Source organism: Calliopsis andreniformis, chromosome 7, assembly GCF_051401765.1.
Source record: "Calliopsis andreniformis isolate RMS-2024a chromosome 7, iyCalAndr_principal, whole genome shotgun sequence".
Classification (NCBI taxonomy): Eukaryota; Metazoa; Arthropoda; class Insecta; order Hymenoptera; family Andrenidae; genus Calliopsis; species Calliopsis andreniformis.
In genome coordinates this window covers 4,625,824-4,640,976 of record NC_135068.1, presented here as the reverse complement: position 1 = coordinate 4,640,976, position 15,153 = coordinate 4,625,824, and the positions used below count along the sequence as shown (strand labels likewise).

Genomic DNA, 15,153 nt, shown 5'->3' with positions numbered 1-15,153 from the left:
AATTTCGTTCGTTTTACTAAGTTGCAATTATCAAGTGTAGTAAATGAATTTTTTTGAAATTCTTATTATCAGGTAAATAATTTTAGTTCCTGTAAATTCTAAAATATAGGTATTATGCACTTTCATTAAATTTTCAAAATTGTGACGTTAATGAATGTAGGTGTATTTATGACATAGAATATAACCTTGATCGCATCAAAGGAGGACTAGTCTCCATTCACGCATGCGCAGTAGGACCGTCAGATTTACTCAGACGGATTGTATTCTATTTAGCAATCAGAGTCCCGCTATAAAAATGATATTTGGCGAATAATATGTGCAAAGTGATTGCATACTTATATTTCCATAGGAAAGCTAAATATTTAAAAAATTATTAGACAGTCTGAATGCAAGTAAGATTTCCCTTTGTTAATTAATGCGACATCGCATAAACATTGCCACTAAAGTAACCTTAAAACAGACCTTTGCGAGTGAGCGAGTAAGATTTTACGAAATATCAATTTATTCAAAAATATGTTATGTATAGTTTAGTAATTAAAAAACCAATTCGTTTATCAGTTAGTAATTGTATTAGAAAGCTCGATTGATAGTATCAAAGCTACATTCTTATTGTAACTAGTTTCACGAGACCAATTTGCGTTTTCCGATAGTGTCTTTAAAAATATATTTTTAAAAAGCATATTCAGTCAAAGCGGTGATTGTGTATCTTACAAACGGTTTGAAACGTATGAAAGAGTAATGTTTCAACATTATTTTATGAAAAAAATGATTTGTTACACGTATGTAAAGAAGATCGGTAATAAAATGGTGAATGTATGTGATGAGTAAGGAAAATATGCCCGTAATATTTATTTATACGTTTATGATAATTGACTTGTACAACTCTGTAACGAGAAGTTTTTCGCAAATCTAGCATTGATATTAACAGAATTTTTTTTCATTATTTATAATGCGTTAAAGGGGTATTTGTAGCTAAAAGTTAATGGATAAATTCACAACTAACTACCCATTAACTTTCAAATTATTGAATAGAGTCAAAAGTAGATCTTGATGACTTGAGGAGTCAATTTCATGTATATCAATTCTTCTTCAATCAGTTTCAAGTTAATATACGTAATAAAAGTTGCAGAAAAGTATCATGTTGTTTGATGACAGTATTTTCTCATTATAAGCCCTGTACTCTATTCTATAAAGCAAGTATGCTGTGTATTTTATGCTATTATGGCTACTTGTGAACAGTATTGTCAGATGCCAGGATGAAATGTCTTCCAGTGTCGTCATAGAGTAGAAGACATTTTGTCTTGGCATCTGGCAATACTGCTTATGAGGGACAGTAAGCTACTTGTGGCCATTTTCAAGGTCATGCGATGTCAAGAAAGACATGTGAGGAGTGTGGGGCACTTTATATGTATGTATATATATTTATGCAGTTTAATATTAGTTGTAACTTGGGCCACCTTTTCTACACTTATAAAATATTTCACTACAAGATCATTTCTGACTCGATAAGACTTCGCCACGACCTCAATGTTTATCATACATTATAGGTTATATTTTGCTTTAATTGCTTCTTGTCAAATGTAAAGTAAACCTAATGAAATAATATTTAGAAGTAGCAACGAGTTTATAACGAGAAAGTACTTGCATTTATTTTCATGGCTAGAGCAGAATCGATAGGTTGCTTGAAATTGACAGGTTATTTTCAGTTGCAGGTACTCGATCTCTACTTTATCGGTAGAGGAACAACAATGACAAACCAGTTAGTTTTCTTCTGACTATACCTACATAATGCCCTTTTCTTCTATTCTATCAATTTCAACAATTCCACCACTCTAGTATTTTTTTATATACTTTGCTACTGTTTCATGTAACTTTTAGTACGTACATTATATATCTTTAAAAGTGAAATTAATAGAATTTTAAAATTTGTAATTATTTCATTACTTCAATTCAAGATTTTCTTATTATCTGTGTATTGCCCTAGAAACAAATTGAAATCTAAAAAAAAAATCAGCGATAGATCCTTATAACGAGTTAATAGAACGCCCTGCATAATGTTCACAAAGGAATGTTATCGATTGGAAATCCATGGGAGCTCGTACAGGAGGACAGCACCAAATGCAACAGAATTCGAAGAAAGAAGGCCTACGTATCAGTAGGCCACCCCAAGGCAGTGCGTGTACGGATAATGGAATCCCTGATTATTTGGTACTTCGTCGAGGCGAGCCATTCCCATTTGGTTCGTTGCTCGTAACAAATAGTTTCCTATCGTTGAGAATATGAAACACAATTTATGCTAACGGCTAGCGTAAAAATATGCTGTACCATTGGCCGCTCGAACTTATGATAAAAGCCTTCTTGCTTCACTCAGTAACGATCACTGTGATGAAGCGATAATTGTCGATGTCTTTTTAACTTGTCACTTTTCTTTGTTACTTCTAACGAACGATTTTATCGTTCCCTCAACTGGAAAAATTATGCTTGCATTTTTTCAAGGATACATAAAAACTGAATACGTTCTCTCGTTACGTGAAGTTTCATATGTCTAAGCGCTTGTCGTAGCGGTTACTATTACAGTACGCACGATCACCTAAAGCTAAATACACGAATGTGTTGTTACATGTTGCGTGCTTTCTTGCACAGGAGTTAACAAGTACTCATACATGTATATTATATACATCAGAGAATGCTAACTGGAACTATATCAATGCATCCTATTCCTATATACATGAAGCGCACAGTACTTAACCTCTTTGCGTTTATGGCGCAACTGTTTACTACGTTATTGTCCATTTTCACCATAACATATGGTGTCATGAATATAATTCGGCATTAATCATGGAAGGCCTTCAGCATCATAACAGGGCGAAGAGTCTTCATTTTCAAATTTTCTGTTTCTTCCTTTACGTCATATGTAAATCACCTTTTAATATTCTCGTGAAAGTTTTCTTGAACTGTTGATTCGCCAAAGCATAACAGAAAGGATTCATAGGACTATTAGCGTAGCACAGAAAATAGGAAAACATATAAAGATGCTCATTTGTGCACGGCGGCTTCGAACAGAAACCTTCCACCAGTGCTAAAACGTGGTAGGGTGTCCAACAAGCAACAAATGCGCCCAAGATGAAAGATATTGTCCTGAACGCCTTGCGTGCCCTGTTTTCTGTTCGAGATTTTTGTCGACCTATCACAGGATCTCTCCTTTGCGTTTTACTCTTCAAACGTTTCCCGATTGTCTTGACGAAGTCCTTCCTTGAGCCACTTTCCTCATTACCACCTGCTCCTTTCTTCTTTGACTGCTTCTTTGCATCCTGCTCGTTCACTGTTGTGCCAGACAGTGTGGGAACATTGCTACTAGAGGACGAGTTTTGAGGAGGATTATTCATCTTCATAGCCTGATCTGAGAACTGCTCCATTACGGCATTGAACGAATCGACAGGTGGAGGGGTGCTGACAACTGTAGTTACTGGATGTTGCTTTGTGCCTTCTGCTTTTAGTGTAACCTCAGTGTGCACTTTGCTTACTGTCGGCGACGTTTGAGATGCAGCATTAGTCTTCTGAGTGATGAACACACGAGGCGGATGCGTTTGACTGGAGGCATTAGACATTACCGGTTGAGGTTGGCCCTGCTTGTTCTGAGTACCTGTAGACTGTTGACTATTAGCTTGTTGTGCTGTAGCTCTGATAAGAGCAGCTTGCAATAAACTAGTATTCGGTCCTGTGGTGACATTCCCTAGAATGGGTGATGAAGGTGTAGTCGAGAGAGGATTGGCTAAGCTACATGAGAAAGAAGAAGGTGGGCTCTCATAAGACGGACTTGGTATGATCACCGAGCTTTCATCCATGAATTTCAAGTCACCGCCATCCAGTCCAGTTAAAATATCAAATGTACCTGTTTCGTGTATAGACATAGCTAATGACTTCGGCCTGTCTGTAGATGACGAAGTTGGCGGACTCTCAGATACTGGTGGACTACTTTGAAATTGCGTAGGCGGTGGTATGATATTCTGCTGACTACTACTGATTGAATTGTTAGGATGCGTGGGTGACGAAGTATCCCCAGAGGTTACAGGTTGCTGGCTTCCATCATTCCCATTAGACTTCAAGGATTGTTCTGGCGTTAATGTTTGGCTACTGGATTTGTCAGGTTCAACTGGGTTGTCAGTGTCCAGGAGACTAAGTTCTTGTATCTTCGGCAGTGTTTGAGCCTTCTGTGTAGTTGTGCCTACGTCGCATGTTGGACTCATTGGTATAACTTTCCTCGGTGCTGACATATTTAAGTCTACCTTCGTAGGAACAGTTCCATTTAAGCGAACATTTGTGGCAAGAACTTGGAAAGTAGCGGCATGAGCAACAAGACCGCTAAGTGAGGATCGTTTCCTAATAGTGCTGAGCTGATGGCCCGGTCCTACAGTACTTTCCTCATCAGAATCGAAAGCTGGGCTACTGGAGCGTTCAGATTTTTCGCCTTCTGTGGTTGCAGCGTTCCTTTGTTTCTCTGCAAAATCGGTTGTGCCAGTTCCAGACGCTTTTGAAGAGGTATTCTGCCCTGAACCATCATTTGCTCCACCATCCTCTCCCGATGTTCCTACTTTCGGTTTGTCTTGACTCAAAAGAGTACTCTGGGTTTTGGATAGTCCTATACCTGCTGTGTGTCCCGCCATGCCGGACATTGCGCCAGCACTGAGGGCTACCATCGATTGCATCTTACGCTGTTTTGCCTCGCTCTTTTTCTGCATGTCGTAAGCAGTTTTGTATATGCAACCGTAGAGGATAAACAGAACCACAAGCGTGACCCAGTAATATGTAATTATTAGAGCGGTATTAAAAACTGGATCCTTAAGGAATTGCACGGCGCACTGGCCAGGACTTAAGTCTCTGTAACCGATAAAGTGCTCCCAACCAAAGATACTGATAAAAAAGAGTAGAGCAGGGATGATCCATGTAATAGTGACCATCCAGATCACGCGGTTCTTGGTGCGCCAACTACGATATTGTGCTGCTATCTTCACTGAACAAAATCGGTCGATGGTAATCAGCAACACAGTATACTGAGATACCAGACATACCGTGTAATCTACAGAGAGCCATAGATCGCAGAGCAGCGGGCCAAGGTTCCAATATCCCATCAGAATGTAGACTGTGTAGAATGGCATGGACACAGTGCCTGTTAACAGTTTTAACACCATTATTTAACTTAAATTAAGAGCTACTAATACATGCAGGGGTTATTATAGAGAAACTTGAGGTAATAGTAGTATACATATAGTGATTATGAACACTATTACGTAGTCTCGTGTTGCGCAAGTTTAGTTCAAGAATTTATAGAGCTTCTGTTGCTCCATTTCCATTACAATGCTACAAGGATGCTATCGATGTTGATTTCAAGAGCGGGATGTAGGGAAGGCAAAGTGCGGAAATTTGCCTTTTTGAATTGTATCTTTTTTTATATCAATGGAATGTAGGGAGGATAAAATGAAGTACCTATGGGTACCATTTTTTAGCAGCACCACTGCCCGATTTTCGAAAGCGGAATCCTGATATCTAGACCTGCTAATTTTCGATAGTGTTGTTATCCTGTCTCGTGAATGATACTTTTTTCATGGGACGGTCGTTCTGTACAATACGTCTCAACCAAGTATTTACCAATCAAGTAGATTCCTAATTATTTCCTGTCTTTTTCTGATGTCTATTCCTTTGTTTCCAGTGGGTTCATTTTGATAACATAAGGAGGCTTGTATTGTACAGAAGAAAGGCGAATAATTCTGTTTCATGCCAATTTAAGTTCAAAACAGGTTAAACAATATTTTAAACTATGTTGGATATTCTATACAGACCTATATAATATTGCATCAAAATTCTTTAAATTGGTCGGAAAGAGAAATCGATTTGGCATACTGATTGACTTTCAAACGAAGGAATCTGCTTTACCGACTGAGTAAGAGAGATTCACTTGCTCTTAAGCCTTCTTCAGATTAGTCAAGTTACAATTATTTAAATTACTTGGGTTCAAGTAGCTTGAGTGGTGTAGTATACATCATGATATACATCAATTAATGTGTATTACAAGGCAAGGAAAAGTTGGAAGAACGTCAACTTGACTTGAAGCTTGAAAGGATATTTGAAGTCAAGTAATATAACACGTTCACATTGGTCAAACTGCCCCAAATCACTTGTATTCAAGCCACTTGAATTCAACTAACTTGACTGATCTGAACGTGCCTAAACGAAATAGAAACTTGAAGGGATGTTTCAAGTCAAGTAAAATAACAGGTTCACATTAGTCAAGTTACTTTAAATCACTTACATTCAAGCTGCTTAAATTCCAGTAACTTGACTAATCTGAATAAGGCTTTAAGAATAGAAGAAATTTAATTTATTACACAATCTGACAATGTCTCGTCAAAGTCTCCGATGTACACTTAGCACGCATCAGCATTTCGTTCGAAAATTGGACAGTAGCCAGCTTAGATGCTTTATACAGGCTGTTCGATAACAAGTAGAAAGTTCAAGATGTAGCACATCCCCTGAACAGTATTGCCAGATGCTGGGACAAAACATCTTCCAGTGACGTCATAGAGTAGAATAGCGGGGATACCGCAGGCAGTGCAGCCAAATATCGTGTGGTATCCCCACTCTTCTACTCGATAACGTCAGTAGAAGACTTTTTGTCCCTGTACCTAGCAACACTGCCTCTGGGTAACATGTTCCCACTTCTCGGTAAAGATTTTTACAGTGAGATATTCTTCCCCAAGGAGTATAAGACATTATTAATTGAAAACAAACTCAAATTTGCAATATTGTTCTCCGTAATTTTTATCCAGATTTTAGCCATTACATTTTTTACTGTCTTATTGTCGAACACTCTTCATAATGTTTGGGATCTCTTTATTCCCATCTATTATGGGCATAGAACTATTATTGTATTATTTTAAGCATTTTATTATATATTATAAATATTCTTGATTTATTAGAAGATAAAAATAGAAAAACTTACCAATAAGCATATCAGTGGCTGCTAATGAAGCAATGAAGTAGTTGCTCGGTTGCCTGATGGTTCTATCTACGATAAATGCCAGAAGAACGAGAATATTACCGCCGACGGTTAGCAGTATACATAATGCGAGGGAGAAGGCAATTAGTATCGTCTGCCAAAGTTCAAAAGGTGGTAGAACAGGCGTGAAAGTTTCCGCTGTTTAACACATAGAATGTTTCATCAGTAAATTGTTACAATTCGTTACATTATTTGTATGGATTATTCTAAGTTATTACTAACATTAACTTCTTTGGCATTAATGATTTTAATATTCTTTTGTTATTTTTTCCCACAACCAACAATACTACGGTTGATGACGTAATTAAAATAGATTATATATAGAAGATATGTGAAAGATACAATCTTATTGCAAATTCTGAAAACTCTTTATCACACTCCCACGAAAAAACTCACAAATTGAAAACTTTTAATAATTAACTAATTGCGTGGATATTTTACTAGGTTACATGTTTTTGTTTTCGTCTTATAAGAATTTTCTCGTATGTCTGCGATGTATTTAAACTACACACATAGATTTAAAAATATTTAAGTAATGAAAAATACAATAGCTAAACTTTCGTCTAATGTCCCTTATTGTAAAATTAAATTATGTAAAATTGTAAACCATCTAGCATATGATACTACTCAATAACAGCCCACAAAACTTGAAAAGTGGAAATCTAAGGATAACCATTTAATGAATATGAAAATAACTTGCCTGAATTGTATTGTTATAGTTTCAACTATAATATAAATATTTATAGCTTTCAATGGCGTATTCGCTTTTCTACTTTTCAGTCGAACCAAATGAAAATATTCGATTGTATTACCAGTTGATACAGCTGTTGTATTCTCCGCTATCAAGCAACAGTTGGTATTGTTTGTCGGAAACCAGTCCGGTAGAAGTTCCACATATTCCCCGCTACTCCAGCGTGGATCATCCGGATCAGGCCAGCTTCCATTAAACTGCGTGCATTCCGTTAAAATTTGATTGTACATGCGACAAAGACGCTCTCGTTGTCTTTCTTGTTTCCTGGAAATAAAGATCTATTTTATTCTTTCTTTTATAAAATAACATAATACTAAAGTAGGTTTTCATTTAACCTACATATAGTAATTTGCATCACATGCGCCACAAATAATACATAACCTCTTATTTTAAGGGGTCACTTAGGTACTTAGTAAGTGGTATTTAGAAAAGATCAATTACGGGCATTTGGTTGCAATTCTCAGAGTATGTTCCAACTCAGATAGCAGACGACGCTTTGAACACGTCTGTTTTATGTCCATTTTATGCTTAAACGTCTTATGACATAATTTGGACGTCTTAAAAACGTCCATTTTTTTGTCTGAACGTCTTATAGACGTAATTTGGACGTTTTTAGGATATCTCTGTGCTATATGGAAAGAAACGGTATAAAATTTACATTCATTTAATTTGTTTTTTTCGTTAAAGATGATATTATAGGCAAAAACTGAAATTTAAGAATTAAATGACGGCCATTTTATTTTAAACAAGAAAGTCAAACACTAGACCGTATAGTTAAGTTTATTCAGCATACACGTACGAAATATGCTATTGCAAAAATGGTATTAACCATTTCTTAACCCCCATCATGATTTGAAAATTAAAACTGAAACCTGCAATAACCAAACTCAGACTCAGGTAGAACTTTCCTCACGTTTACTCTTCTTCCTCCAACGTCGTAACATGCTTACTTTTAACCTAACAAAAGTTTTCCATACCTCTAAAAATTCGTAAGAGTGTCAAAAGTAAATCTGTTTGCTAACCGAATAGGTATAGTAAAATTTGCTAATTAACCAAATACGCCGAGATGAATCTGCTGATCCACTGAAAAGTTTCTGCCAAATTCTCTAGCTAACCAAATATGTACTCAGAATCAATCCTGCTACCCAACTGAGAGTTTTGAAAGATCAACCTATTAAAAACAATTTTTATACTCCAAAATGTGTTCAAATGTCTTGGTCAACTATCTTTGTATTTCAAATTTGTAATTTTTTATTCTTATAATTAATTTCGTTTCTTTAACTGTTGGAAAATACCGTAACGATGTTATCATTTTTCTACTTCGCTTTTTGCAGTTTTTAATAGCTTTCTTAATTTTAAAAAAATATGAAACAACTGTTGTTAATATCTCCTTTCGTAATTCCTTCATGCTAGAGGAGAAGGCAGTAATGTATAGTATCCATTTTTATTTTCCCAACTATTATAATATAATAACATAAAGAAAGTATCGGCATGGGTCAAATTTTGATCTCAAAATTTTTAAAAATTTGGTCAAAGAATAGGGGTGATACAGGGGTATGAGGTATCGTATCTCAAAGGAAGTTGAAGATCACAAAAGTTTATTCGATCATGTTTTTAGCATATTATGGAAGAATATTATTGGTAAAAAAGACTTTTCTTAAATGCTCCCTCCTCACCTCCAGAACATGATAATAAGATTTTCGTCTGGTGTCTCAAAAGTATCGCAACCGGGTTGCCAATTTTATTTTTTGACTCGAATAATATCAGGTTAATTTTATATGAATACAAGTATAAATATTGTGGACTTTACAGAATATTTAATTTTTTAGTTTTCAAAAGGCAGAAAAACAGCACTAAATGGCAACAGTTGTGATAGGGTGTTACATTCTTCCTAATATCTAATTTCTAATAATTATTAAAGATGTCAGTACCATGTACAGACCAAAACATTGGTGTCTCATATTTCTACCCTACCTCATATCTCGCCTCCTCCATTAAAACTCCATTAACTACATCTCTAACAACATGTTGGTATTAAATCCCATTTCCCATGAAACTTTCGCCAGGGTTAAAACAACACACGGCAACCGGTTTATAACCATAATTTGATAATTGCCTAAGTGTCGTGTCGCGATAAAAAGATTACAATGTAGCACGATCTGGAGCAAGAGGACACGCGGTAGAAAAATGGCGCGTGATAAGACCCGGCGTTCCTTCAGTAATGTTCGTTAGTATCAAAGAAAATGTGACACCAGTATTTCCTGATTTTAGCTAGTGACATGTAAGTCTCTTGCTCTGTATGAAACATTGCTGCAGTGGCAACACGAGAGGCAAGTCAAAGGCTGAATACGCCGGGCGCACAATGAGCTTGAAATAAGCATGAATGGAACCACATCCATTCCCTGCTCGCATGTCCCCGTCGCTGGCAGGCAAGAAACGACGGGCCGCGCCTTAAAGAGGGTGGCTCGTTTTTAAATAATTTAGTCAGTCGATCGTGGCTCCTCCGGGTTAAACGAGCCCCCAAGTCACACGTGAACTCTAGCCACGTACAGGTTAAACATATAACCGGCATTACACATTCACCAACCGGAATGAAGGTTAATTGAGTCCCTCCTTTCAGCGTGTTTTTTGCAAACTCAAGGATTAATTGGAGGCTGACTGTGAGATAGCTTTAATTTGTAATGCAAAAGAAGCGAATGTCTCCTCGTGTCGAGTGGCTTGTCCAGGTCCTATGTCGGCCATTTTATTGTTGTACTGGGTGGATGGCGTAAAGTGTTGGCAGGCCTTTTCTCTGAGCTTGTCTAAGATGGAGAAGAGATACTCGGAGTTTTTATAGTTCTTTTGAGGAACTTTTGAGAGACACAAAGGATTGCGTAGCTGGCCGACTGTTTTGTTTTTAAGAAAGAATTACATGATTACAGTAATTGCTAAACAAATTTTGTTTAGTGTGATAATATCTGTTTTTGTTGCATCACTTATTTGCTGAAATAGTGATGTAATTCAAAAATTATAATTTTCAGGGAATCGGGCTAATACCGTTATTTAGTGCAAAAATTGCTCTTCTTATAATAACTCAAAAACTGCAGCTTGTTTAATTATGTTATTGTTAAAGCAAATGAGCAATACCTATAGTATGATTAATCAATTATAACGATCAATTTTTTGCATAAAAAGACAAAGTAATATGATGCCTGTTTTTACAGAGACGATTTGTGAATAGGTTTATAAATGTAATAATACAATTATATAAGTACTTAAATCATTTTACTGGAAACCGATTTTGTTCTGCTTATTACAAAACCATAATTTCTTGCTTTTTGTATACTAAATTTTGCAAACTGTATCATTTAAGGTGGATATTTGTTTTTTATTTTATTGTCTATTTATTGGTTATAGAAAGTGACTTTAAATTTTCTTTTGTTTAAACTTAAAATGTTTGTAACTTCCTTAGGTATTCATCCATTTTTATTTAACAAAAACTTATTTTGCAAGAAATATAGCAAATACTAAACAAGAAAAAATTCTTGAGGGGAAGATCAAAGCAATAATGGGGATGTGGTAAAATTTCATGTTCCATTAAGCTTGTGGAAAAACCTAATCGATGCATTTCTTCCCTAACTTACCAAGCACATGAAATAACATCACTTATTGAAAGATAATTTTATAAACTGTTGTCAATATTATCAATTAGTAGTATACATTAAATTTTTAGTTAATCATGCTTCATATTTTTTCAATAGAATTAATAACCTATTTTAAGAAGTATAACAAAATTTATATATCTCAATTTATGATGCAACCAACTGGATCCAACTAATTACGCAGATGTTTTGAACTTTGTACATTAAGTAAACTTTGCAAGAGTATAGAATTTCTCAGAAACTTTAAATAATTTAATAACTCAATTTGCTGTGGTAACGCGAGTGCGATTTTTAGAATTTCCAAAAATTTGATCTTTTTTGAACTTATTGAAACATAAATAAGTTATAATTGTTACAATTTTTGTGTCCCGTAACTGTCCCATAGATTTTATTATAAATTATTTTCCAAGAAAATTATGATAATACTATTGTATTTAAAATATTATAGAATGATACAAAATATGTTTTTACATTATGTGGAAGATAAAATTTCGATAACATGCTAAATATACTTTAAATAAATTCTTTATTGTTACACTAACTTATCAGTTTTATTAATCATATTTAGTAATATTATTAATCACACAGAAAATTCATTGAACATAAACAATTAAGAGTTCTTTTTTATTAAAAATATTACATTTGTAGAGCGATTTTTCTTTCCTTTTTTGCATCAAGAAAACAAGTTAAACAACAAAAACAAGTTAATAATGGAAAATAGAAAACAATATTCTGTTTGTCAAGAGTTTACTCATTTTTTGAAAAACTACTGATAGAAATAATACAGCATCTTCTACAATAAAAATTCATAAATAATAAAATGAGAAAAACGCGCATAACTCAATTTATACTCATTTTCTTTGTAACTAGGAATACTGCAATATAAGTAAATAATGCAAAATGGCATGTTTGATATTTTTGTAGTATACATTCATTTTAAGTACAAATTTTTCAAGAAAGTAATTCAACAAATCCTTAAAAATATTTATCAAAAATTGATGAGATATTTAGTGTTTTAAAAAATAGACGATGAACGAAAAAGTTCGTATTAAAATTCTATTTTCCAGTTTCTCAGCAAACCTTTGCAAGCTTGTATCGAAAATTGCGCTTCATAAACTGGGTTAGCCGGCAAACTTCGCAGTCATCGATAAAGTTATTGGAGTATTGAAGGTTTACATATCGAGAAGGACAAGGCGATGTTTCGACAAAGATTTGCGAGTCAATGGGGATCGTTCTAAGATTATTAGAACAGCTCGCTACAAGCACAGACAATGAAGCCACGCGAATAAAAGATAGAGAGATGAGATCCATTGTTTCAATGTTCTCGAGGGTAAATACTTGTCCTCGTTATAGCGATCTTTCTCTTGCAGTGGCGCCACTGTGAAATCACTCGTAAATACTTGTCCTCGTTATGGCGACGTTTATTTTTTATAGTTTTACATTGCAAATCAAATGAACTATGAGGGGAAGTTGTCTGAAATTAGCTAAAATTTGTGAGGAGCGATTCAATATTGCTATGTTCTAACCTAACCTCGTACTAATTAAATTATTAATTAGATAATATTATATTATTTTTTGTCCGTAAATGGTACATATAATTGATAATATTATAGCTAAATTTGATTGCCAATGGTGAATTGTAACTATGTGAAAAATGTGATTATAGTTCGGATTATTTCTTGTAGCGAAAGGTACTATAGTTTGATTTTGGTGGGGACCCAAACACAGCCTACGTAAGCGTGCGACGTTGTCACGCTGTGTAGTGGATCGGATGTCTCATTCTATTTTTAAGAGCAAGTCTCTCTCTCACTGTCTCGATAAAACAGATTTTTTTAAATACTTTTCATCATGTGTATCAATAACTCGAAATTATTTCCCTTTCGTATTGAAAAGAAGCGGTTCCTACATTCTTTATTGTTTTTAAACGAAAATGTGTTTCTCTCTACAGTAGTATTGCTAAAATTGGCATCATAATGAATTGTTAAAGATAGAAGTTAGGGAACTCCTACGATGAAATGACAATTTTAGAGAACAAGATCTTCGTATCTGCGATGGCCAAAATGTGTCATTAATTGAGGTGTTCTCTTATTTCCATTTAATTATTTTATTCCATTTTATTAGATATTTATGCACTTTTCACTTGCATTAATGTGCAAAGGTAACGTAAACCAATAATATTTTATAGTTATTATTTACATTTAACTTTTATGTATTCAGTTATTATGACAACGACTTTGGTCAGGCCCTTTTAGATAGAGTTGGACTAAGAATCGATGAATACAAAGAATAGGCGAGACCCCATCACTCAGCTATCGAAGGATATTGGTTAAGACGCAAAGAGTAGGGAAATGTACCGCGTGGGAGAAGTACCAGAAAGGATACGGGAACGTGGCAACAACGCAAATAAGCCGTTCTCAGTTCAGGTCTCTTCTTCCGAAAATCAAACTATAGTGCGTTCGAGGCGTACTTCAATGTTTGGGACTTGTATTATGGTGTATTATGCAATGAAGTTCACTTTATTTAAGATAATTTTTTTTAGTAGCTTCTTTTTAACTAATATGATTAAATTATAGGTTAATAACGGTACACTTTTAACAAAACTGCCGTATTTCATACTTAAAATAATTAGTCAAGTATTGACTTGCCAGTATGCCATATTGGGTTATACCACTCCGCTACGTTAAATAGACCCAACGTCAATAATGTTTTTCATATATGTGTAGTTCAGTATTGTTAAAAGCTTTTAGTATTGCAGACTATATTATAATCCAGATACGTATTACTGAGGGCTTTATACTGATAACACATGCGCTTAACCTTTTCTAGTGAACCTCTTTCTTATAATCTATAAGATAAGTAAAATTCTAGTTCTAAATTTTGAAAAATACTGCAGAAATTGGAGATATTTGAATAACACTAAAGTAACTAATTTCAATTTCGTTAGATATTTCTATAGAGAACCTTGTTAAAAAAAAAGAATTATAGTTAACTCACCTTTCGTTTCTTTTTACTTAAGTATTCAATTTATGTAAATACATCTTAGATCTTACTTAATGTAATTCTATTACACAATCTTGTATAATTTCAAAATTAATCGCATCTCAAATATTTTAGAAGCTTAGTTCCATTTTAATATAAATGCTCCATTAAATCACAAAATAGTATACGATCTGAAACGGCAATGACAGAAACTATTGTTAAATGTGCAAAGCAACGTCCACGCGGTTGACTGACTTCGAGGATCGTGCGAGTATTGGTACGAGCCGAAGGTTCAAGCGGGTGGCGAAGAATGGGGTAGGTTCTAGACCGTTTCGGGTGAGGAGAGGGTATTCGACGGGTTGCCGCAACCCGTGCATCGAAACAAGGGTAAAGTATCCGTTTTGTCTAATGGGTTGTAATGCTTCCTCATCAAGGCCAGTGAACCGTGACTCTAACTGCCGGGAGACACCCTCGTGAGGGAAGACTCGCAACTTTCCATTCCTTTGCATTCCAACATCCTTTCAGCGCTTGGGGATCGTTTAGAAACCATTCAGTGGCGCTGCTAAAAAATTTAAATAGAGATAATCGATATCTCTTGTAATGAAGCTTGGAGCACCGCGAGCGCAACACTTGTGTGACCAGGGTAATTATAGACTTTACATCAATCTAGTTAGTTGGTGGTAAATTAGCGTCAAGTCACTGGTTTGAAATGAAACATTTAAAGTACC

At 35.0% G+C, this 15,153-nt stretch overlaps 1 protein-coding gene across 1 annotated transcript in view; it reads right to left on the bottom strand.

The window, feature by feature from the left end:
• Positions 1-2,903: 2,903 nt before the first annotated feature.
• Machr-b (muscarinic acetylcholine receptor) overlaps positions 2,904-15,153 on the bottom strand; it is a 129,565-nt gene continuing 117,315 nt past the window's right edge. Inside the window, exons 3-5 of the mRNA XM_076382005.1 lie at positions 7,867-8,069; positions 6,998-7,192; positions 2,904-5,167 (exon numbers count right to left, since the gene is read on the bottom strand). Coding sequence (XP_076238120.1) covers positions 2,904-5,167; positions 6,998-7,192; positions 7,867-8,069 — 2,662 coding nt within the window. The remainder of the gene's footprint in view (positions 5,168-6,997; positions 7,193-7,866; positions 8,070-15,153) is intronic.